The 27,898-nt window shown below is 36.1% G+C and overlaps 1 protein-coding gene across 1 annotated transcript in view; it reads right to left on the bottom strand.

Moving 5' to 3' along the window:
• Nucleotides 1–27,898, bottom strand: part of CFAP47 (cilia and flagella associated protein 47) — a 388,870-nt gene that overhangs the window by 36,147 nt on the left and 324,825 nt on the right. The window contains exons 32-33 of the mRNA XM_018043692.1: nucleotides 25,413–25,524; nucleotides 484–624 (exon numbers count right to left, since the gene is read on the bottom strand). Of these exons, the coding sequence (XP_017899181.1) occupies nucleotides 484–624; nucleotides 25,413–25,524 (253 nt within the window). The remainder of the gene's footprint in view (nucleotides 1–483; nucleotides 625–25,412; nucleotides 25,525–27,898) is intronic.

Genomic DNA, 27,898 nt, shown 5'->3' with positions numbered 1-27,898 from the left:
TAAACCCATTTTCCTTCGAATTTCTACTGAAAAGATATGATGTTTAACAACATTCAAAGGAAGCTTTATAATATGGGAAGGGGAAACAACAGCATTTACTTTCTTTTGCATATGAGTCAGACTGCTATCATTTCCCATATTTAAAAAAGGAACACATTAAATTGTTAAAATAATATATTCATTAACATTTTATCAGAATTTGACTGGAATTTTGTGTTCAGTAACAGAAATATGTGTAAAGTTCTTCACTTATGAAAGAGTAGGCAGCCTTCAAGCTGAAGTATTATAATCTACTCATTTTAATGGTAGTACAAATCTAGAAATTAACAACATGTAGTTAATCCTGAAATAATACAATTCTTACAGATATATGAAATACACATTTGTATATGCATTTTGAGTGTAAAATAGCTACTGACTTACAAAAGAATGATGAGGGTTTATGAATGTTGATCATGAAACTCTCCATAATAATAAATTTACCTGCTTTTTCCTCATCAAACTTGTCAGATAGTTCTGATAATGATTTCTTATAGGAGGGTATTTGATCTCTATCTTGATCTTCATCTGAGTCATTCTGAGAATCACCATCATGTTTGCTTTTAACAGAAAATGAAATTGTACCTATAACACACAGATGCAAGATGTCAGATTAACCAGGGTTTAGTTTTCAAAACTAACAATTAGACAGAACTTAATAGAAATTTCAAGGAAATAATTTAAATATCCATTAAAATTGTAATTTTTAAACAGCTTTCTCATAGTAATTAAGAAAATGTAGTAAATAATAGAACTGCATCAGCCTTCAGAAAACATATTGGTCTTGAGTGAGTGTTCTTACATATTTTCTAGAGTCATTTGTAACACTCATTTATTATCTCATTAAAATGTTTATTTTGCTTAATACAATATCCTAAGCATGAACTTTCCTTTAAGCATTTCATATGCAAAGTACTAAATTTTGTTCAAAAACAATAGTGTCAAAAATTTGCACTCTACCTGAAAATTTTCTTATAATAAAATTGACTTATAAAAGACTGGTATTAACTTTTAAACTGAAGCTAATATAGAAGGAAGTAATTCACAAATGGACCCTCATATCTCAACACCAGCTTGCTATATTCATATTCTTTTTATTCATCTTTAGAGGATGATTCAAATATTCTTTTCCCTTCAAAGTCCCACAATTCCATCTCCCTTCCTCATTCCTTGCCGATCATCTTCTTTCTATTTCACTAAGAAAATGGACACTTTCTGGAAAGAATTTCTTCACAATCCCACCACCACACTGACAAACCCTTCCAAAATGGAGACCTTATCCTCTGGCTTTCCTCTTGTAATGTATGACTGATACATTCCTATCTGGACAGCTCCTGGATATGTGCACTAGATTCTATCTACTCTGGTCCACCCCAGGATCTGGCTGCTGTAATTATCCCTACTCTCCTCTGTATCTTCAATTCTCCCTCTTTGAAACATTCTGTAATAACATCCAATTTCCAAAAAGCCTTCTCTCTATCTAATGTGTATGTGTGTGTGTAAATGTATGTACTTTTAAATATTTATTTTTATACACACTCCCTGGAGGAGGGCATGGCAACCCACTTCAGTATTTTTGCCTGGAGAATCCCATGGACAGAGGAGCCTGGCAGGCTACAGTACCTGGGGTCTCAAAGAGTTGGACATGATTGAAGTGACTTAGCACACATGCATGTGTACATACACACACATACATACATACAAGTGCTAATATCATGTTAGGCTTGGCACTAGAATCTGGATGAAATGCACTATATAAATCACAAAAATGATTCAAGGCATAAAATAAACACATTTTTCAAAGAAAAAAATCAAAGCAATATCTTGGCACTGCTCTAAGAAAGTGTAGTTAAGTGTCTTCTTTCAAACTGGCAAACAATAAAATATTGTCATGGTATTTAAATCTTTAGAAAGAATTAAAGATAAAGCAAATAGGAGATAAAGCTATAATTCAATATTCAAAGCTAAAATAACATGTATCAAAATTAGAGATAATCCATAGGAATATAGATTCAAAAATTGTATGTCCCCCATAGCAAGTCCAATAATTAAAAATAAAAAATGCTTTACACTTTCAGATTGGTAATTTTAAAAACTTTTAAAAATATTAATTATTGATAAATGTTGAGTAACAACCCCTGTCTCAGATACTGGTTGGTAAGAATAAAAATTGGTACTACATATTTTGAGGGTAATTTTGCAACATTCACCAAACTGTTCTACATTCCCTTTGATATATAAGTTTAGTTTTTATCCTCTAAATAGCTTATATCTTAAATATTATCCCCATTGAAAAACTAGCAGAGTTATTTACAAAGATGCTGTTGCAATATTATCTGTAACTACAAAAAATGAGGAACTCAATTTCCATCTATGCATGACTAGATACATGAATTAAGATAAACATTTATTCGGATTATTGTTCATCTAATCAAAAGAAAAAATCTATGAAATCTGAATTGAAAACACATCCATGATACTCTGAGTGAAAGCAGCCATTTACAGAGCTTCATGTCTCACATGACTTGCTATGTGGTAGGTCTGTGTGTATATATTTGTGTTTAAAAGGTATATAGGATATGAATTGGTATTTGGACAGATATTTATTTTCTCACAGATCTAGAGGCTACATGTTTGCCAGGTGCCGGCAGGGTTGGCTCCTTCTGGAGATTCTGAGTTGGATCTGTTCCATGTCCCTCTCCTAGTTTCTGCTGTTTACCAGCAATTCTTGGCATTCCTTGGTTTCTAGATGTATCATTCCAGTCTGCCTTCATCTTTGCATGGTGTTCTCTCCTGTACCTACTTGTGTCTATTTTCCTCTTCTTATAAGGACAACAGTCATATTGGGTCAGGGCTCACCCTAATTCAGCATGACTTCATTTTAATTTGATTATATCTGCAAAGACCCTATTCTAAATAGGATCACTTTAACAAGTATTGAGAGAGAGTCATTTCCTAGGCAGGTTGATAAGAAGTCTAGGGGTTCCCAAGGAGAGAGGGGTCTGGAATTCTCAAAGAGGAAGAAAGGACAAACTTTTTCCCTCTACATTCCTTAGGATTATATAACAATAATGTATCCTGCCTGAGGACAGTCTCTGGATTAAACCTTCTGGCTAATCCTGTTATCTTAAAATGTAAATTATGGGAGTAGGTCTGATGAGGTCTTTACAACCTCCAGACATTCTTTTGATTCATTGGAGAATATATAACTCCACTGCTAGCACTAGCAAGGGGGTACTCTTTCTTCCCCCTTCTGATGTCTATGTCAGAAGCTTTCTCTGTCTCCTTTATACTTTAATAAAACTTTATTACACAAAAGCTCTGAGCAACCAAGCCTCATCTCTGGCCCCGGATTAAATTCTTCTCCTCCAGAGGCTAATAATCCCGGTGTCTTTTCCTGGTTCAGCAACAACTCATTATCTGCGGTTAAAACACTAGGTCTTTGGGCAAGCAGTTCTGACACTACAGACAGAACACAGTACAGGGACATACCTCTGAATATAGACAAGCATGTCTTCTCGTACGAGTGTTCCCAGATCATGGCTAAGAGTAGTTGGAGCTGAGTCACAGGGTCATTTCAGGACCTGCAGTTGAACCAAAGTTGGAGGGCCTGCCACAGGGGCACAGACAGGCATGTCTCCCAGATGGTCCCCAGGTAGGTAAAAGTGGTGGCTAAGAGGGACTGAAGCTGTGTCATGGACCACTTCGGGGTCCACACATGGGACTGAATTCTGTGGGCCTGTTATACAGGGCATGGGCAGGTATGACTCCTGCTAAATTCCTTGGCAGATAATGCTGATGGCAGGACCAAAGTCAAATGGAACTGTAACAATCCATAGGGGTGTTTTCTGGTCTGTAGCCATGATCACAGGTGGCAAGACTGTCATCTGAACATAAGCCTGCCTTTTCAAAATGGTCCTCCTTGGTTTTGGACTCCACCAGGGTTTCGTGGTCTCCTATCTGGATCCCATAATGGCACTTTTGTCCTTAGAAGGCTTTCAAATGATTGTGCTGAAGAGGGATACAATTGGTGGATCTTCTACTCTGCCATCTTGCTGATATCATTCCTATCTTATTATTTTCAATTCCCTTGTTTTTAAATATCACAAAGGCACCTAAGTTACAAGTTAAACTTCATGTCATATTATAAACATGGCTTTCTTATGTTACATAAGAGCTTGGTATATGCTCACAAACAGATTGTGGAAAGACAGGATATATAGTGGAAAGAACATCAGGCTTTTGATAGAATGTGGATTCAAATTCTTGACTCTACTACTGCAAATTTAGCCTTGAACATGTCACTTACCTCATTTGTAAAATGGTGCTAGTTGCTTTGGGAATTAAATGACTACATAGTTTATGCTTATGTAGGACTTACTATATGCCAGGCATTGTTCCAGGGATTTACAAAAGCTGACAACTTTTTCCAAAACATACCTATGAAATAACTCCTCTTACTATCCCCATTTTAAAGAAGTGAAACTGTGACACAAGAAAGTTCAGTAGCTTGCTCAAGGTCAATCAGCATTTAATAATACAGCTGGAATTTGAACATGAGCATTGTGATTTAAAGTCCACATTTTCTTAAATTAATAGATTTTATTTTTTTAAGAGTTTAATGTTTACAAAAAATGAGTGTAAAGTACAGAGAGTTCCCATATACCTCCCATAGTTTTCCCTATTATAAACATCCTGCATTAGATGGTACATTACTTATAGGTGATGAGCTGATAATAATATATAATTATTAACTAAAGTCCATAGCTGACATTCTGGTTCACTCTTTGTGTTGTACATCCTATGACTTTGACAAATGTATAATTTCATCTATCTGAAAGTGAAAGTGAAAGTCGCTCAGTCATGTCCAACTCTTTGCGATTCCATGGACTATACAATCCATGGAATTCTCCAGGCCAGAATAATGGAGTGCATAGCCTTTTCCTTCTCCAAGGGATCTAGCCAGACATTACAGGCCAATTCTTTACCAGCTGAACCACAAGGTAAGCCCTTCATCTATCTACCATTATAGTATCAGAGAATAGTTTCATATCCCCCCCTCAAATACCCTGTATCCCACTCATTCATCCCTCCCCCACAAACTCTCCTTCCCAGAACTGGCAACCACTGGTCTTTTCAGCATGTTGTATAGATGGCCTTTTCAGATTGGCTTCTTTCACTAAGCAACATACATTTAAGCTTTGTCCAGTCTTTTTGTCATTTGTTTTTATTACTGAAAAATATCCAATTGTATGGATATACCACTATGTATCCATTCACCTGCTGTAGGACATTAGGGCTGCCTCCACATTTTGGTGATCATGAATAAAGTTGTTATAAACATCCATGTGTAAATTTTTGTGTGGACATAAAGTATGAACTCATTTGGGTAAATACAAAACGAGCTGATGATTGCTGGATCATGTTATGAGTATGTTTTGTTTTGTAATGGACTGTTAAATTGTCTTCGAAAGCACCTGTACCACTGTACCATTTTGTATTCTCACCATTAATGAGTGAGAGTTCCAACTGTTCTACATCTTTACCAGCGTTTGGTATTGTCAGGGCTTCTGGATTTAGCCATCCTAATAAGTATGTAGTGTTATCTCATTGGTATGTAGTGTTATCTCATTGTTGTTTTAATTTGCAGTTCCCTAAAAAGACATACGATTTTGGAAACCTTTCTATATGCTTATTTCCTATCAGAATATTTTCTTCGGTGAGGTGTCTCTCCAGATTTTTTGACAGCTTTTAAAATTGGGTTATTTTCCTGTTCTTAGTATTTTAAACTGTATTTTGGAAACCATTCATTTATTAGATATCAAAAAAATGTACAAGAAACAAAAAGGCACTATACATTAATAAACATTCAGTTAACCAAAAAAAAAGTAAACAAACAAAAATGAGCTTATATATAGAGTGCAGATTGGTGGTTGCCAGAGGCAAAGTGTGGGGGTGGGGTTAGTGAAAAGGGTGAAGGGAGTCAAAAGGTACAAATTTCTTGTTATAAAATAATTCATGGGAATGTAATGTACAGCATGCTGACTACAGCTAATAATACTGTATTGCATATTAGAAAGTTGCTAAGAGAGTAAATCTTAAAAGTTCTCAATACAAGAAAAGAATTTTAAGTGTGCACTGATTGATGTTTAGATTTAACATGATCATTTTGCAATAGTAACAATTATTAAATAAAAAAGATTCAATATAGCAATATTAGATTAAAACCTATAGACCTATACACACCTAAAAACAGAGGCCCAAAATATATGAAGAAAAAAATTGATAAAACCAGGAGAAATAGATAATCCTACAATAATAGCTGGAGACCTCAATATTCCACATTCATTAATGGATAGAACAACTAGACAGAAGACAAATATGGAAATAGAGGATGTGAACAATACTATAAAACAACTAGACCTAACTGACTTACATAGAACTTCCCACAAAACAGCAGCAGAAGACACATTATTTTCAAATGAATAAGGAACAATGTTTAGAGTAGATCACATGTAAAACCATGAAGTAAATCTTAATAATAAATTTTAAAATATTGAAATTGCATAAAACATTTTTCCTCATCACAATGGAATGAAATTATAAATAACAGAAGAATGAAATGTATAAATTTGAAAATTAAACAACATACTCAAATAATATTTCAAAGAATAAATCACAATAAAAATTAGAAAATATCTTGAAAAAATTGAAAAGGAAAACATAGCATATAAAACAAAGGATGCAATAAGAGCAGTGCTGAGGGCAATGTATAGCAGTAAACAATTTCATTAAAAGAATGAATAATTTCAAATCAACAACCTAACTGTACACTATATGAACTACAAAAAGAAGAGCAAATTAAACCCAAAACTAGCAGTAAGAAAAAAAAATTTAGAATGGAGGGAAATAATATACAGAACTGTTGGGAGCAGCGTTAGGCATTACTGACAAAATGGAGGCACAGCCCCCAACCCCCTCTTCCTTGTCCCACAGGCATGGACCCAGGATGAAGGAGTTAGGCCTTCTGATTCTGACTTGTACTTTCCTTTCTTCCATTGAGTTGGCTGGAAAGAATGTTAAGGTGCTTACTGTTCTTGAGAGAAACATGAGAAAGCACAAAGCCTTCTGCAGTTGTGCCCAGAAAATAATCTATAAAGTAACCATTGACATTTGTTCAAGGATCTTTACAAAGAATGTCCCCGGATGAGCATGTAGGCTGCAGCTTGAGGCCATGGGAAGGATTGTTATCTGAGACCTGTTTGTGAGGGAAATATTTATGGCAAAAGAATTTTGCTGAGTTTAGGATTTAGGAATAATTAAGAATAGCTAGAAGCCTTTTAGGAGACAGTGATCTTAAGATGCTAGGGGCAAACAGGATTTAGAAAGATAAGAAATAAACTGTGGAATGTGGCATGAGTTACAATATAATCACAAGTTAAGTATAGGACACATAAGAGAAAGTAGATAATAGGTAGTAAAGCCCATTCTGAGAGAATCCCTGAAGCAGGAACTCTGTTTGAAGGATAACAATGATTTCTGGAGACTGTAAATCTGGGTGGGGGAAACTGAAAATGTCAAACCTCTGGCCTAATGCTTTTGTCAAAGTATAAAAGAGAACCTGAAGCTCGAAACAAACATGTAGTTCCGTACTATGAGTCAGAGGCTACATCATCGTCTGCCACCGACACCACTCACCCCTTCAGGCTGATTCCCTGGCTGCTGAAGCTGGACTCCAGCACAGAACAGAAAAATAAAGGAAACAAACAAAAAAAAAATGTGTTCTTTGAAAAAATCAACAGAAGTGGTAGATGATTAGCTAGATGGACTAGGAAAAAAAGAGAGAAGACTCAAATGAATAAAATCAGAAATAAAGTAGGACATTACTATTATTTTTACCAAAATAAAAAGCATTATATATGCATATATATGAGAATATTATAAACAATTATGTGCCAAAAATTGTATAAACTTAAATGAAATGGACAATTTCCTAAAACACTCACTGACGTATGAATAATAGAAAACTTGAATAGACACAAAATTAGGAAGAAAATTAAATCATTAATCAAAATCTCCCTGCAGAGAAAGCCCAGCACAAGATTGAAATTAAAACGCTCACTGTTTAATTCTACCAAACATTTAAAGAAGAATTAACATTTTCAAAATACTGAGGAGGAGGGAAAAATTTCTAACTCATTCTAGGAGGCCAGCATTGCCATGATACAAAAACTAGAAAAAGACAGTATAAGAAAACTAAAATCTAATATCCCACTAAACATTGATTCAAAAATTTTAATAAAATACTAGAAAATCAGCAGCATATCAAAAGAATTATATACCAAAATCAAATGAGACTCATTTCAGGAATGAATGAATGAAGGGTAAATTTATGTACACCAGCAATGAACAATTAGAAAAGAAAACTAATAAAACAATTCAGTTCGATAAAACCATTATTTGGATAAACTTACATATGTTAATATGTGTACTAAATAATAAGGGAACCTAATCACTACTTTAAATACTATGAAATAATTTCAAGAATTAAAAGTACACTTCCTCTATTCTTTCTCATTTCAGTTATTTATATACTTGACACATTTTTCTTCCTCCAACATGCCCATTTAAACATTATTGTATTTTTATTACCCTATTATGGCAGATAGAAAATTGACAACTGTTTGAAAAGCAGCTCAAAAGTCCTATATGAGTGTAAGACCATATGTTATATAGCAAAATGATAAATTACATATTCATCTAAAAACACAGAAATGGATGAAGAGAATTATAAGAGAAATTAAAGGTCTATTTAGTAGCTTATGTTTTAATTGAAATAACATTTTAAAAATGTATCTTGGAATTACACCACTGATTTAAAAAGTGAAAAACTTTTTCATTGGCGATATAAGTTTTATTTCTAAACAATAACATTTTTAAATGGCATTTTATTTTCAGTTATTAATTAACTATGGTAGAAGAGATATGTGGTCAACTTCTTATAAACTTTTATTATGAAGAATAACTGTAGACTCAGCAACATGACTGGTAGTAATGAACCTTCAAACAAAATGCAGTAAATAATTATGAGAAGAATATGTATTTCAAATGATGATGATATTTTGCCACAATATATATGTACATATGATTAATTCATTCCCTGTATTCCTCTTTTCTGGCCAAAGCCAACTAATTCAAAATGGAACAAAAATAAAACCTTGATTATCAGTGCTTGAGTTTATCAGAGTGATAGGAAAATTATTAGACTACTTTGGAAAAACTATAAGTGTAACAGAAATAATAGTAGTGAACAAAAGCAACTCTCTAAAATACAACATTGTTCATTTAATGGAGATTTTCAGTTTGAATGAGTGTTACAAAAATTCTAATAGGAATCATAATTATAGCTGTTATGTTTTTTAATAGCACAAACTTGTATTTTGAGAAATGGGTTATTTTTCCTTTGTAAATAGTCTAAATGTTTGAATAGTAAATAAAACAAATCCCCTAGTATATAAGTCATTTTTAAAAATTAGGAATTATTTTCTCTAATTTCATACTCTCTTGTAAAATGTAAATATCAAACTCAAATTTATAGACTGAGTAATGTAATTTCACATTAATTTCTTTTGAAAATAATGAAAAAGTATTTACTAAATGATTATTCTGTGTTAGGCAAATGCAAAATGCTTAACATTCATTACCTATTTAACCACTTTCATAAATATATGAGTTAATTACTCACTGAATTTATTTCAAAGCTGAGCAACTAAGGGTATAGAGAAGATTGGGTAACTTACTCCAGGTCATACAGTTAGTAAGTGACAAAGGCACATATATTTACCTGACATAGAATATGGGAAATGGCACATTAAACCATGTGTAAATATCACGAAATAAATGGGCATTTAATCAGAAAAACAGAAAAATCACTCACATACCTCGAAAATACTTATTTTGACCTAACGTGATAACTCTCAGATACTGCTCACTGATCACCTAAAATATATCATCCCTTACAAAATCTGCAAAAGGAAGATTCCATGGCAACAGTTAAACTTGGCAAGGTCTTTGACTCTTTGTTCTTGGTTCCCTCACATCCTTCCTGCTCCTTCCAATGGATCTTCACCACTCCCTCTTGCTAATGAGGAGAACTGTTTTGGAAAAATCACTGTATAGCTAGAATTTTATCCACTTAAGAATTTCTTGGAGGCACATTAACTGTCAAGAAGTTTTTTCTATAAGTATTTGTTCTATGCACATTATATTACACATGATCAAATTAATCTTAATTGCTGTTTCTCAAATATCAGTTATTTGGTTGCTATGTTGTATCCAACTCTTGCAACCTCATGGACTGTAGCCCACCAGGCTCCTCTGTCCATGGGATTTCCCAGGCGAGAATACTGGAGTGGGTCTCTAACATTATACTACCCTTTAAAATTTGAATAACGAGACTAAAGATGAAAGTCTAAGGAATTCTCGCCCTCTTCCTCCTTCTCTGTCATTTTTTCCTTTCTTTGTTTTATCCTTATTTCTGATTCACTTTCTTTTGTTTTATTTCTCCTTAGGGGACCAAGAGGCAAGGTGGAAAAACAAAATCATGTGGCTGATAAAGAACAGAGATAAAGAAACTGAGGGCTGCAGCCGCACTGCCATAAGAACTCGTCTCCCGCTTTTTAAACTCTTAATTTAAACCTATGACAGTTAAGCTCCTGATGGTAGTCTTATAGGCTCCACTTCTTTGTGCATGGAATTATACTGTTTGCTCTTTCTAAAATACATTCTGACACGAGTACATCAAGAAACTAAAGACAACAGGAAAGGATTATAAAGGATTATCAAAATCTACAGGATTCAGATTTCTGTTGTAGAGAATGGTGGATTATAATTTAACTTTAGCAAGAACCTATGATTTCATTACAGAAGCAAGCAGTGATAGTCTAGATTGCAGTTAAAAACACATGCTTCTTCCTGAATGTAAAAGAAAAAAAAAACTGATAAATTATATTTCATTAAAATTGAAAACTTCTATAATCACTTCATATAATATATGTATATCAAATTGTCACATTTTGCATCTTAAGAACATACAAATTTAATTTGTCGATTAAACCTCAATAAAGCTGGGTAAAATACACACTTTTGCTATTCTATAGATACTATTAATCAAATTAAGACAAAAACTACATATTGGGAGAAAAATTTGTAAAGCATGTATATAATAAAGGGAATATATCTAGAATATAGTTTCAAAAAGTCTAAAGATTCAACAATAAGAAAACAGACAATTCAATGGGGGCATGAACAAAAGACTTGAAAAAGCATTTCAATGAAGAAGGCATATAGATAACAAGGTGGCTCAGATGGTAAGGAATTTGCCTGCAATGCGGAAGATCTGGGTTCAATCCCTGGGTGATGAAGAAACCCTGGAGAAGGGAATGGCAATCCAGTACAGTATTCTTGCCTGGAAAATTCCATAGACAGAGGAGCCTGGCAGGCTACAGTCCATGGGGTCACAAAGAGTTGGACACAACTGAATGACTAACATGTTTGCTTTTGTTTTCACTTTTCACATGGAAGACAAAACAAGAACAGAAGATATGCTCAAAATTATTTATTATTCATTATGGAAATATAAATTAAAACCACACTGCAATAGCATTACACACAAGTTAAAATGAAAAATATTAAAATCACTATCCTTATTTTAGTATGTAGACAAAATGGAACATTTATACACTGCTGGTGGGAATGGAAAAAGAAATAATCTTTTTGAAAAACTGTCTATCAGTTTCTTTAAATGTTATAAATTCAATAACTGTGTTATCCAGTCATTCTATACATAAGCAATTTACCCAAGAGGAATGAAAGTATATGCCCATAGAAAGACATATACATGAATGCTCATAATAGCTTTTCATGTAATTAGCACAACATGCCAAAACCCAAATGTCCATCCATAGGTAAACAGATGAACAAACTATGATATATCCATTCTAGGGACTATTACTCAGCAATGAAAGGAATAAATTATTGAAACATACACTGTACAGATGGATCTCAAAATAATTATGATACACAAAATAAAACATCAAAAAAGGGTGCATAATGTGTGATTTTACACACACACACATACACACACATACACATATAGTGCTGTAAGATGCATATAAAGTGACAGAAAACAGATAAATGGTTGTCCAGGGCAAGGGTGGCATTGGGCAGAAGGAGAGCAGAGGCAAAAAGATTAAAAATGGACACAAGGAAACTTTAAGGGGTGAAACATATTCATTATTTGAATTAAATCAATGGATTCATGGGTATATATGTTGCTGTGCTATGCTTAGTCACTCAGCTGTGTCCACCTCTTTGTAACCCCAAGGACTGTAGCCCACCAGGCTTCTCTGTCCATGGGGATTCTCCAGGCAAGAATACTGGAATGGGTTGCCATGACTTCCTCCAGGGGATCTTCCCAATCCAGGGATCAAACCCAGGTCTCCCACATTGCAGGCAGATTCTTTACCATCTGAGCCACCAGAGCAGCCCATATACATATGTTCAGTTCAGTTCAGTTCAGTCACTCAGTCGTGTCTGACTCTGCGACCCCATGAATCGCAGCACACCAGGCCTCCCTGTCCATCACCATCTCCTGGAGTTCACTCAGACTCACGTCCATCGAGTCAGGGATGCCATCCAGCCATCTCATCCTCTGTCAGCCCCTTCTCCTCCTGTCCCCAATCTCTCCCAGCATCAGTCTTTTCCAGTGAGTCAACTCTTCACATGAGGTGGCCAAAGTACTGGAGTTTCAGCTTTAGCATCATTCCTTCCAAAGAAATCCCAGGGCTGATCTCCTTCAGAATGGACTGGTTGGATCTCCTTGTAGTCCAAGGGACTCTCAAGAATCTTCTCCAACACCACAGTTCAAAAGCATCAATTCTTCGGCACTCAGCTTTCTTCACAGTCCAACTCTCACATCCATATGTGACCACTGGAAAAACCATAGCCTTGACTAGATGGACCTTTGTTGGCAAAGTAATGTCTCTGCTTGTGAATATGCTATCTAGGTTGGTCATAACTTTTCTTCCAAGGGGTAAGCGTCTTTTAATACATACTTTAAGTCTCCTCAAATTGTATTTTGAATATCTACAACTTATTGTATATCAATCATTCTGCAACAAAGGTGTTAAAAAATATACTGTGTGTTTCAGATATTATACACACCACTTCTAAGCAGGATATTGACAGAAACTGAGAACTGTCACCCCAAATTGGAAGTATTGTATAAGCAGGATGTGTTAAATTCACAGCCCCAATGAGTATCTTTCTAGCACTAGGCAATGTCATGTGCAAGGTAATTAATACAGGATAATTAATGAAGGCATCCTATTTAAATAGCGAGAAGACTTTTATATACCTGTCTATCTATCTAACTAAAATCTCTATGTACATCTCCTCTTCTTCTATAAAGTCATGTATATTTCACCGATATCAAATATAAACGATTGCTCATTTGTTTGGATTCACTGCATTGTGAAGGTGGCTTCTTAAGCCTCCATGAAAAGTCCTCATTTATATTTTATTTTATTTTCACTTTATTTTTATGATTAATTCCTGTATGAGATAAAAATGAATTATAGCATTAAAAAACATCCTTAGGCCCCATCCACAGGGTAAAAAGAGAGCAGTCACATTTTATAAAACTGCAGAATGTCAATAAGCAAGCGTTCAACACAATTTGCAAAACTTTTTGAAGTAGTTTCATGTTAACAAAAAATATTTAAATACAGATAGCCAACAGGCACATGAAAAAAATGTTCAACATCACTAATTATTAGAGAAATACAAATCAAAACTACAGTGAGGTACCACCTCACACCGATTAGAATGGCCACCATTAAAAAGTCTACAAATAATAAATGCTGGGGAGGGTGTGGAAAAAAGGGAATCCTCCTACTCTGTTGGTGGGAATAAAAGTTGGTACAGTCACTAGGAAAAACAGTATGAAGGCTCCTCAAATAACTAAAAATAGAGTTGTCATATGATCTAGCCATCCCACTCCTGGGCATATATCTAGATAAAACTATAATTCAACAAGATACATGCACCCCAATATTTGTTGCAGCACTATTCACAATAGCCAAAGCATGAAAACAACCTAAAAGTCCACTGACAGATGAATGGATAAAAAAAGTTGTGGTATATATATATACAATAGAATACTACTCAGTCATAAAAAGAACAGAACAATGCCATTTGCAGCAACATGGATAGAACTAGAGACTATCATATTAAGTGAAGTAAGTCAGGAAGAGAAAGACAAATCCCATATCATATCACTTATATGTGGAATCCAAAGTATGGCACAAATGAACCTATCTATGAAACAGAAACAAACTCACATACATAGAGAACAGACTCATGGCTGCCAGTGGGGAGGGGGGGTGGGGGAAGAATAGAATGGGAGTTTGTGGTTAGTAGATGTAAGCTCTTATATATGGAATGGATAAACAAGGTCCTATTGCATAGCACAGGGAACTATAGTCAATATTCTATGATAAATCGTAATGGAAAATAATATTAAAAAAGAATATGTGTGTGTGTGTATCAAGTATACTTCAATAAAAGAGAGAAAAAATTAAAAGGCAAAAAATGGTTTTTGATTTCAATAGGTTATGTTTAATTTGACATATACTAGAAAGCCTCTTTGAAGGATGCTTTGAATTTGAAAATTTTCATTTAAATGTATGAAAAATTATTTACAGAAACCCCCCTCTATGAGATTCTTCAGTAAAAGTTTTACATGAGAAAAGCCCATGACTTGCTAAGTCATATTTTCATTTTATTGCAAATAACTCCTTATAAAACACACAAATTCTTTTGACTAGTAAAGCAGGACACACACACACGTAACATACATACACATAGGAGAAAGGATAAGAGGGAGAGAGGTGGGGAAAGAGGGAGAAAGTTTTATCTTCTTAATAATAAAGATATATATGTGTGTATGTATATGCATATATACTATATATAGGTATATTTTATATATATCAGTAGTTCAAAATTCAAATATGAAGTTTTTAACCAGAATATCATAGGGTAGATTCAATAGCCACTAGATCCTTCTTCCAAGAGCAACCTGAACTTATATTCAAGAAAGCATCTACAGCCTGCCTTGCATTCCTAGGGAGAACTACGTCTCTGATACATGATCATCAATTATGAGTGAATGTTGTACCAGTTAAATGTGGGTTCCAAGGCAAACACTGGAATCTCAGGAATATCTTAGTTTGACAGAATAGATGCAGTTTCTGAATTTATGCTTTTCTCTAAGTTTGTAAATCTTCCTTGTACTCATATTTTACTGCACTCCTCTTATTGTACTACTAAGCAATTTAAAAAATATTTTAGAAATAATTTTTGAACGGTATTACTTCTTCCCTTTGATACTAACTGGATACCTGCTGCTACATGTCAGGTGTTGGTCTGCAGGCCAGTGTTAGCCTGAAACTCAGAGGACAGAACATCCTGCACAAAGGCAGAAAATGCAAAATTTGCCTCCTTCTTTGATCTATTAACATGTATGAATTTATCTCAAGCCAAGTATATGAGCAGACCTTGAGACTAGAGTTAATGCTGATTTTGACTTTGGGGTTGGGGCAGAAGACATATCTAGTGTTCACAAGCCTCACCCAGGTTAATCCCACTCAGGCAGGTAGAGCTTTTATCAACTATCAGAGCAGAGGCTGTCTGGGAAAGCAGAGACAGGGAAAACTAAGAGGAGAGCCCAGAGGACCATGAGAGGATCCAAACAAACTCAATTCATTCTCTCTGCACTGCCTCAAGGCCCTGTTTCTGCAAACCATTTCCTTCATCTAAAAGAGCATGAAAATGCTTTATGGCATTTATAGCAGCCAGCATTTGTTTTGAAATACAAGTGGCATCTAACTGGTTTTTATGCTCCTATAACTGTATACAGTCTACAACACTGGTGGGAATAAGCCAGCAAGATCCAAATTCTATTTCAGCCAAGCTTTTGATAGAACTGCCTCTGGCATTTTCAATGAGATCAACTAGGAGAGAGTGGAAACAAAAGAAGCCCTAAATCCTCCCATATACCCATATCATGTTAGAGAATTTTCAAAAATGGAGTTAGCATATTAAATAAGGGTGCTAAATATTAGTTTAAGACCTACCAGATGAGCACTTTTCATATATCTCCATTTTATACCCATAACTATCCTGAAAGTTTAAGTATTATCTATATTTTACATGTAAAAATAATCTGATAATCAGAGACACTAAGTATACTGCCAAGGTTGCCCAACCAGAGAACCATGTAATTGGAGACTGAAGTCACATGCACCTTTTGAACATGTTCCTTTGTGACCCAGTAAGATAAGAGATAGCAAAGTAAAAAATGTGCAATTCTGCCATTGCAATGTGGCAGTTAGCAAGAATACACTACCCAGACTTTAAATTAAAAAATGCAAATTTAAATAGCTCTGCTCTTGCTCGGAATCACATTCTGAATATACACATGACAAGCAGGCTTCTCATCACACACAATATTAGAAATCAAATTTTGAACTGAATTTGTATTTCAAACTGGTAATACATTTCTCTCTAGATAGTGTATTATGTCAGAGAGTAGTGGGGTGCCAGCTATAAAAACTAATCCTATCTTGTTTAAACATAGGCCTAACATAAGAACTTTGTTATGCACACATTAAACACTTTGTTTTGACATTAAGCAGAAGTTCACCGAACAGAAATTTTTAAAAGTCTTTAGCAAAGCTGACTAAAACCTCTTTGCAATCGTTTGGAGGAGGCTTTCTTGTGCCAATGTCATAATAGATCTCATTCCAGCATAAGAACTTTCGAATTGCAAATTTGTAGAAATAAATCATAGTTATAATTCACAGTTGTGTTGAACTGAATAAATACAATCACTTTTCAGCAAGTGAAAAAGCACCTTCCACTGCCATTGAAAAAAAAATACAGGGTAATTGTGGGTTACCTCAAAATTATCATCATTACCTACTTTCTGGAGCTCTCAGCCTGTCAAGGGTCACGGATATAAGAGAGACTAAGACTGCTTTATCTTGAATGCTCAGGGTAGAGACTAAATTTACTAACATGACTGGAAACCATCTTAAAATGTGGATTCTCAGCATTTATTTTTCTACTGTGGAATAAAAAAAGAATAGTATTGAACTGTGTCCAAGTAATATGCTAAACAATTAAATACTTGACACTGTAAGTGAATGGTTTATGAAATGTCTTTTTTTAATATGTATTTTTAATTGAGATAAAATCTACACATAACATTAAATTAGTTTTAAGTGTAAAAATCCTATTCAATGTTTAGAGATCATTTTAGGCCACCATGCCATGATTCACATACCAAATTATTTCAGCCTATTTGTTCATAAATTTAAATGACTCCTAGTTCAATAAATAATCCTGGTGAATTTCTACAACTCTGTAGACAAAGATAAGATATTCAATATCCAAATTTTTCCCTCATCTCACCCTTTTCTATTTTGGTCACAAACAAATGGTTTTCCCTGGTGGCTCAGTGGGTAAAGAATCCTCCTGCAAGGCAGGAGACACAGGTTCTATCCTTGGGTTGGGAAGATACCCTGGAGAAGGAAATGACAACCCTGAAATTTATTGACACAAAAAGATAACCTCAAATTAAGATAGAAATGGGCTTTCCCTCCCTAACTAGGAAATCCATCCTACTAATGGCTTCTCTCTCACAGTTAATGTTATCACCTTCCTTGGAGTTGCTTACTATCACAAATACACTTGACTCTCTTTTCTCCCTTCTCTCTCCATTATCATTCTTCATCAAATGCAATTGCGGTAAATGCTATGCTCATCAACCATAGTCCTGTTCAGGAATGAAGGACTTATTTCTGTGGCTACTAGGAATGATGCTGGTAAATGGCGATCTGGTCAAACCCTCTTCAGACATTGACTTAAGTGGAAAAAGTAAGCCTCCTCCAAGGTCAAACCTCCTTCCACACGTAGTCCACTTTTCAATGACTAATCAACACAGCATGAATCAAGGCAAATTGCAAGTGGTCAAACAGGAGATGACAAGAGTGAACATTGACATTCTAGGAATCAGCGAACTAAGATGGACTGCAATGTATGAATTTAACTTAGATGACCATTATACCTACTAGTGTGGGCAGGAATCCCTTAGAAGAAATGGAGTAGCCATCATAGTCAACAAAAGAGTCCGAAATGCAGTATTTAGATGCAATCTCAAAAACGACAGAATGATCTCTGTTCGTTTCCAAGGCAAACCATTCAATATCATGGTAATCCAAGTCTATGCCCTGACCAGTAATGCTGAAGAAGCTGAAGATGAACAGTACTATGAAGACCTACAAGACCTTCTAGAACTAACACCCAAAAAAGATGTCCTTTTCATTATAAAGGACTGGAATGCAAAAGTAGGAAGTCAAGAAACACCTGGAGGAACAGGCAAATTTGGCCTTGGAGTACAGAATGAAGCAGGACAAAGGCTAATAGAGTTTTGCCAAGAGAACGCACTGGTCATAGCAAACACCCTCTTCCAACAACACAAGAGAAGACTCTACACATGGACATCACCAGATGGTCAACACCAAAATCAGATTGATTATATTATTTGCAGCCAAAGATGGAGAAGCTCTATACAGTCTGCAAGAACAAGACTGGGAACTAACTGTGGCTCAGATCATGAACTCCTTATTGCCAAATTCAGACTGAAATTGAAGAAAGTGGAGAAAACCACTAGACCATTCAGGTATGACATAAATCAAATCCCTTATGACTATACAGTGGAAGTGAGAAATAGATTTAAGGGACTAGATCTGATAGAATGCCTGACGAACTATGGACGGAGGTTCATGACATTGTACAGGAGACAGGAATCAAGACTATCCCCAAGAAAAAAAAATGCAAAAAAGCAAGGTGGCTGTCTGAGGAGGCCTTACAAATAGCTGTGAAGAGAAGGGAAGCGAAAAGCTAAGGAGAAAAGGAAAGATATACCATTTCAAAGGTCAGTTTTCATTCCAATCCCAAAGAAAGGCAATGCCAAAGAATGCTCAAACTACCGCACAATTGCACTCATCTCAAATGCTAATAAAGTAATGTTCAAAATTCTCCAAGCCAGGCTTCAGCAATACATGAACCATGAACTTCCAGATGTTCAAGCTGGATTTAGAAAAGGCAGAGGAACCAGAGATCAAACTGCCAAGATCTGCTGGATCGTCAAAAAGGCAAGAGAGTTCCAGAACAACATCTATTTCTGCTTTATTGACTATGCCAAAGCCTTTGAAGTGAAGTGAAGTGATGCGCTCAGTCGTGTCCGACTCTTTGCGACCCCATAGATTGTAGCCCACCCAGCTCCTCGGTCCATGGGATTTTCCAGGCATGAATACTTGAGTGAGTTGCTGTTTCCTTCTCCAGGGTATCTTCCTCACCCAGGGATCGAACCCCGGCCTCCCTCATTGGAGGCAGACGCTTTACCGTCTGAGCTACCAGGGAAGCCCAAAGACTTTGACTGTGTGGATCACAATAAACTGTGGAAAATTCTGAAAGAGATGGGAACACCAGACCACCTGACCTGCCTCTTGAGAAATCTGTATGCAGGGCAGGAAGCAACAGTTAGAACTGGACATGGAACAACAGACTGGTTCCAAATAGGAAAAGGAGTATGTCAAGCCTGTAAATCATCCTGCTTATTTAACTTCTATGCAGAGTACATCATGAGAAACGCTGGGCTGGATGAAGCATAAGCTGGAATCAAGATTGCTGGGAGAAATATCAATAACCTCAGATATGCAGATGACACCACCCTTATGGCAGAAAATGAAGAACTAAAGAGCCTCTTGATGAAAGTGAAAGAGGACAGAGAATAAGTTGGCTTAAAGCTAAACATTAACAAAACTAAGATCATGGCATCCAATCACATCACTTCACGGCAAATAGATGGGGAAACAGCGGAAACAGTGGCTGACTTTATTTGTTTGGGCTCCAAAATCACTGCTGATGGTGATTGCAGCCATGAAATGAAAAGACATTTATTCCTTGGAGGGAAAGTTATGACCAACCTAGACAGCATATTAAAAAGCAGAGACATTACTTTGTCAACAAAGGTCCATCTAGTAAAGGCTATGGTTTTTCCAGTAGTCATGTATGGATGTGAAAGGTGGACTATAAAGAAAGCTGAGCACCGAAGAATTGATGCTTTGGAACTGTGGTGTTGGAGAAGACTCTTGAGAGTCCCTTGGACTGCAAGGAGATCCAACTAGTCCATCCTAAAGGAGATAAGTCCTGGGTGTTCACTGGAGGGACTGATGTTGAAGCTGAAACTCCAATACTTTGGCCATCTGATGCGAAGAGCTGACTCACTGGAAAAAACCCTGATGCTGGGAAAGATTGAGGGCAGGAGGAGAAGGGGATGACAGAGGATGAGATGGTTGGATGGCATATCCAACTCAATGGACATGTGTTTGGGTAGACTCCGGGTGCTGGTGATGGACAGGGTGGCCTGGCGTGCTGCGGTTCATGGGGTCACAAAGAGTCGGACATGATTGAGAGACTGAACTGAACTGAACTGAACTGTATCAACACAGCAGCATAAAGGCCCAGTCCCTTTCTCCTGCTGCTTCTGCTAAGTTGCTTCAGTTGTGTCCGACTCTGTGTGACCCCATAGACGGCAGCCCACCAGGCTCCCCCGTCCCTGGGATTCTCCAGGCAAGAATGGTGGAGTGGATTGCGGTTTTCTTCTCCAATGCATGAAAGTGAAAATTGAAAGTGAAGTCACTCAGTCGTGTCCGACTCTGCGACCCCATGGACTGCAGTCAACCAGGCTCCTCCACCCATGGGATTTTCCAGGCAAGAGTACTGGAGTGGGTTGCCATTGCCTTCTCTTCCCCTTCTCGTAACTTGGGACAATTCCAAAGGACCATCCTAGCTTCAGAAACCCTAATGAGTTGAAAGTGAAAGTGAAGTCACTCAGTCGTGTCTGACTCTTTGCGACCCATGGACTGTAGCCCACCAAGCTCCTCCGTCCATGGGATTCTCCAGGCAAGAATACTGGAGTGGGTTGCCATTTCCTTCTCCAGGGGATCTTCCTGACTCAGGGATCGAACCCAGGTCTCCCACATTGCAGGCAGACGCTTTAACCTCTGCACCACCAGGTAAGCCCTAATGAGTTGACTAAACCCTAATGAGTTGACTAAACTCATTAGTCAACCCTAATAAGTTGACTTTACTATTTTCTGTCCGGAAACCCAACTTTTTCCTCTGCTCAGTATTATACTTTCTTACCTTTTTCTTTATAAGTGTTAATGACAACACAGTTCCTATTACATGTCTGATACACTAATCTCCCATCCTAGAATCTGATTCCCTTGAAACGTAAGCTGCTATAGCATCATTTTCCACTGTCACTTTTCCTGAAATTTTCCTTCTGTTTTTTAACTCACTATCATTGGACTTGTTTGGTCTGCCTTCAATCCTCATCTAAATGGTCAATGTTATCTTTTTGTTCCATGGCGAAAGAGGCATTTGAATTAAAACCTCCACGTGGGCACATATGAAACATGATTGTAGCTCACTTCAGGCTGCTGTAATAATTCCAAGTCCATCCATTTTTTTTAAAATTCTTACCTATCAATCAATATGCCATGATACCCAGTATAGTATATACTACATATAACTCTGTGCCCCATGAAAATCCCCTCTGCAGACAGCTTCCATACACACCAATGGTTTCCTATGACTTTTTTCCAGTAGGGATTCACTGCCATGTAATCTTCCCTAAGAAAAAACATTAATGATTGATGGAGAGGAGTTAGAGGATGTTTACCTCAATTTGCTTACCCTTCAGCCTAACAATTCTCTCAGGAAGTTACCAATAAGTTTCCCTAGGTCTCAGCAGTAATTTGATATATATCTTACTTTTTACTGACTTTTTCCCTTCAGCATCTTACTTTTCCATTCAGTCAGTGTGCTTTCTGTGATCACCTCTCAAATAAACTGCTTGCAATTAAACTCTTCTCTCAGGGTCTGCTTTCAGTATAAGAGGCACAAACTAATATTGAGAACTGATCAACCAGAATATTACTAAAGTCCACTAAATGATCTCTCAGATCCATCCACCCTATCTTGTACTCCCTATCTGTTTTGTGTATTATCTCTAGACTTTTCTTCCTAAAACTCAGTTGACTCACACCCCTCAGAAATCTTCAATAGATGCAACTTCAGTAAGAAGTAAAACAAAAATTCCATACAACAAAGTCTGCCTATATTTCTATAGGCAGTGACAGTTGTATGTCACTGCATTGGCTGCCACAGATACACACTCCAGACATATCCCTGCTATTCATTACTTAAAGAAAATATCTTTTCTGTGTTTTCAATAAGGTTGTTTCCTTTGCTCTGCTCACTATACTGGCTGATAAGTCCCAGCTCAAAGGTCCAGCTTTAAGGTCCAGATCAAAACCATTATCCCCTAAGAAACCCTCTCTGACTCCCACTATTAGGGTTAATGTTTTCCATTATCAGTGCCATGTTTAAACTTGTGGTATATCAAAGTGTACCTTGTACTAGATGATTTATGGATATGTATTTCCACTACCAGATACGAAATACCAGGAGGCAGGAGCCACACAATATTTATTTTTGTATCCAGTAGTAATATTTGAAATAATTAACAAACCTATTTTCCAGCCCAGATCCATCAGAAAGGACGCTGGATCCAAATTCTGAGGCTTGTGATACCCTTTATATCTAGCTGAATTATTGGGGAGGTGTGGGGCCAAAGGGATAGACTGTGGTGGCTAGAGTTTAAAAGTTGCATTACAGTAGAGTTCAAACAATTAAGGATTGCCAACATATGAGGAAAAGCATCTGTGAAAATATTTTAACGAACAGAGTGTAACTGTTTGAAGGTCAGCTTTGTTTATAACTACTATACTCATCAAGACTTTCCAAATTATAGGCCTTTTGTAAATAACTGTTTATATAATTAAGTCTAGAACTAAAAACATGCACAAAGTTTTCAAGACCAGTGATACACACAAACACATATAGACACTGACATACTTCTTTAACCAGTACAAATAGGAGCATTCTCATATATGTATGAAAATTTTAGTCCAGTTTTATTTATATTACAACAGATTAACAACTGTTTGGAAGCAATTACATCTCCACTACTTAAAACATTGTAGAAGCCTTCCAACAGTAATATCAATAAAAATGGAGTTTACCGTCCTTATAGTCTCAGCCTGTCCAAATAATAATGGTAACATTAATTCAAATCTAAGAGAGCGCCCTGGGAAGCACAATCGTGAAAATGTCTTGCAAATATTTTTCAAAATTATGAAGCCTGCAAGGGCTCTTGTGTAGCCAGCAATATTTACTAATTCATCTCACCTAATGGACGTGAGTCTGAGTGAACTCCGGGAGTTGGTGATGGACAGGGAGGCCTGGTGTGCTGTGATCATGGGGTCGCAAAGAGTCAGACACGACTGAGCGACTGAACTGAACTGAACTGAACTCAACAATATGCCCTGAGTTGTCTTTCATGTTTCCAAATTTCTTCTGAAGTCCTTCAAATCAGCATGCTGAGTCCTTATCTGATGAGTGAAAATGTTTTGAAATTTGAAAATATGTTTTGAAATTTTTAGCATTTCTAAAATGCTGCCAAAATCAACAAAAATGACTAAGACATATTAAATCTGATTATTTAATTTTTCTTAGCTCCATTTCTATAACTTTGAGTCTGATTCATGGATCAGTGGCTCTATTTTGCTTAATGGAGTCATAAACACTCCTAATTCAACAACATTCTACCATTTAAAGTTCCTCTTATGTTTCTTCTCACACATAGCAGACCTTACTGCCTTTTATAGGACAGAAAACTAAAATTTCTTACCTATATCAAAAATAATAATGGCAATTCTGAATGACTTGTTATCCTTTAAGAAAGATTAATCAAAATTCTAAAACTAAGGAAAAGCTATCATTAGGACTGTCATTTGATGATGAGAATAAAAACTGAAATTTATGTTCTTACAATCAATTAAAATATTCTGAATTATCATAAAAATGGCCAAAAAATGTTACTTTATTGAAATGCTTGAAATAGGCTCACTCTAGCTCAAAATTTACCTATTACATAGAGAATAATAATGGGCTTTGCAAAGTCAAGTGTCTGAAAAGTGATGGGAAGATTTCATAAGATGCTAACAGCTATGACTATGGTGACATGTAGGGTCAAGCCAATTAGAAGTAGTGAGTGAGGGGTGGGTGAGTTGGCTCTTCACTCACAGAATATTCTATGACAGCAGTAGTAACTGGATCACAGTGGTTGTCATTCTGAAATTTCCCTTCTGCTTGTTAATAGCACTGGCATTCAGCCTACTCTCTATGTGCTTTCTATACTTTTAAACTGTATCCATTTACTAACATTTTAATAATTTCCTCAACAGGATTAAATCACCATGGGACATTGAATTGTCTTCAAATACAACAATTATTCCTTTGATGAATTACAGTTCCTCAGTTATTCCCTGTTACTCTTCTTTACCTCCAACCCCTCTTCCATCAAAAGGTTTGTAGGAATATCCCCCACTCCTATTCCCAAGCAAGCAACTCTTTTCAGGGACCATCAGGCAATTTGTATAAATGGATGCTTTGTTACAAAAAAAGGAAGAAAACTTCACATGTACCAAAGCCTTTAACCTATTTTTCATGTATCATTTAAGTATATTATATGTACATGTTTTTAAAATTAGGTAAAGAAATATTCTCATAGGACGCTGGCTGGCTCATAATTTGGTATAACTATTTGAAAGTATTTATTCCAATTTTGGGGCTTCTCTGGTGGCTCAGATGGTACAGAATCTGCCTGCAATGAAGGAGACACGGGTTCAATCCCTGGGTTGAGAAGATCCACTGGAGAAGGGAATAGCTACCCACTTCAGCATTCTTGCCTGGAGAATTCCATGGACAGAGAAGCCTGGCGGGCTACAGTCCATGGGGTTGCAAAGAGTCAGACACAACTGAGTAACTAACACACACTCTAATTTTAAATCTTAATGCCTTAACTAAATATTTCTACTTCCAGGAATTTGCCCTACAAATTCAAATAAATGGACAAGAAAGTATAGCACTATAGATGAAATGTATGCCCCAAAGCACTGATTATTTAGAAAGCTAATGACTTAAATAGAAAACTAAATTTCCCTCTGGATCATTTATTAGAAACAAGAAATATAAATAAATTGTAAATTTCTTCTCATCATGCAAGTTTTCCAGTATGGTAGTTAATAATATTTTATTAACAATTTTCTTACCTTTGAATATACCACGCTTCCAAGGGCACACATGTAGAATATACGGAACTGTGTTATCAGGGTCTATGGTGATGTCTGGGTTTCCCCACACTATCGGAAGATCTGAAGATACCTAGAAGAGAGAATCCAAAAATAGGAATCACATTATGTCAACATTTCCATGAAATTAGTATAACAAGCTAAAGCATAGAAAAAGCTGAAATTTAACTTAAATATTTTCATTGAAACTGTACACTTTTAAGTGAAAAGCAAGCCATAAAATATAGACATATAGTAGAAGAAAAATCGGAGACTTAAGGGAAAATATAACACAATAAAAATATTCTCTTTTGCTACTGGTAGCAAGATCACTGATGTTTATATAATCAGAGTAGCTTTTATAGGCCATGCAGAAGCTTCTTTATGCAATTTGATATATAAAAAATAAACCACTTCAATGAATTTCTACATCAATATTAATACAGTATATAAATATTAATATAGTCAATATTAATATAGCATATAATATTTAAGCAGCATCTGACTATAACTGTTGTTGGCTAGATTCAACTTTCACCTTAGTGAGTACTTTCATCTTGCCCCCCTCCACCATTCTGTACAGGCAAACACTAATTTACCTTGTCCCTCTATAGATTTGCCTAACCTGAATAATTCATAAAGAAATTACACAGTATATGGTCTTTCGTGACTAGCTCTTTTTCACTTAGCATAATGTTTTCAAGTTTCACCTATGTTGTGGCATTTATCAGCACATCATTTCCTTTTTACTGATGAATGGCATTAAATCATATAAAAGACACATTTTGTGTCTCCATTCATTAGTTGATGAAAATGTGGGGTGTTTCTGTTCTTGTCTATTATGAATAATGCAGCTATGAAACCATGTAGAAGTGTTTGAGTACACATAGATTTTAATTTCTTATGGACATATATCTTAGAGTGGAACTGCTGGGACATAGGATGCTCAATCTTTTAAATTACTGCTTTCCAAAAGTCTTCTCTAAAATGGCTGAACCATTTTTCTTTCCCACCAACAATGCATGATGGTTCCTATTTTCTCTACAGCTTCTCTCAAAGTTTTTTGTATATCATTTTTATAATAGCCATCCTAGTGAGTGTGAAGTGGTATCTCATTGTGATTAAGGAGGATGTCAAGGTTGTATATTATAACCCTGCTTATTTAACTTATATGCAGAGTACATCATGAGAAACGCTGGGCTGGATGAAGCACAAGCTGGAATCAAGATTGCCGGGAGAAATAGCAATAACCTCAGATATGCAGATGACATCACCTTTATGGCAGAAAGTGAAGAAGAACTAAAGAGCCTCTTGATGAAAGTGAAAGAGGAGAGTGAAAACATTGACTTAAAGCTAAACATTCAGAAAACTAAGATCATGGCATCCGGTCCCATCACTTCAAGGCAAGTAAATGGGGAAACAGTGGAAACAGTGGCAGACTTTATTTTGGGGGGCTCCAAAATCACTGCAGATGGTGACTGCAGCCATGAAATTAAAAGACGCTTACTACTTGGAAGGAAAGTTACGACCAACCTAGACAGCATATTGAAAAGCACAGACGTTACTTTGTCAACAAAGGTCCATCTAGTTGAGGCTATGGTTTTTCCAGTAGTCAGTACAGGTGTGAGAACTGGATTATAAAGAAAGCTGAGCACCGAAGAATTGATGCTTTTGAACTGTGGTGTTGGAGAAGACTCTTGAGAGTCCCTTGGACTACAAGGAGATCCAACCAGTCCATCCTAAAGGACTGGTTGGATTGAATATTCATTGGAAGGACTGATGTTGAAGCTGAAACTTCAATACTTTGGCCACCTGATGTGAAGAACTGACTCATTGGAAAAGACCCTGATGCTGGGAAGGATTGAAGGCGGGAGGAGAAGGGGACAGCAGAGGATGAGATGGTTGCATGGCATCACCGACTCAATGGACATGAGTTTGAGTAAACTCCAGGAGTTGGTGATGGACAGGGAGGCCTGGCGTGCTGTAGTCTACAAGGTAGCAAAGAGTCAGACATGACTGAGCCACTGAACTGAAGGATTGATGATGTTCAATATCTTTTCATGTGTTTATTGTACATTTGCATGTACTTTGGGGAGAACTGTTAAGACTCTTTACACATTTAAAAAATTGTGTTACTTGTTTCATTATTAAATTGTAAAAGATGTTTATATATTCTAGAAACAAGGCCCTTATCAGATATTGGTCATGTGGATATTTTCTCTCATTCTGTGGATTGTTTTTTCACTTTCTTCAAGATATCACTTGAAGCACAATGGCAACTCTGCATTGAGCAAGTCTGTAAGTGCCATTTTTTTTCAATAGTATTTGCTCACTTTGTCACACTTTGATAATTTTTGGAATATTTCATACATTTTCATTGTTTTTATAATTATTATGGTTATTAATGATCTTCGATGTTACTATTCTAATTGTCTTGGCATTTTTTAGCAATAAAGTATTTTTTAATG

This window comes from Capra hircus (assembly GCF_001704415.2).
Source record: "Capra hircus breed San Clemente chromosome X unlocalized genomic scaffold, ASM170441v1, whole genome shotgun sequence".
In the NCBI taxonomy this organism is placed as follows: Eukaryota; Metazoa; Chordata; class Mammalia; order Artiodactyla; family Bovidae; genus Capra; species Capra hircus.
Note: the sequence above shows the minus strand (reverse complement) of the source record. Positions and strands in the feature narration are given on the sequence as shown.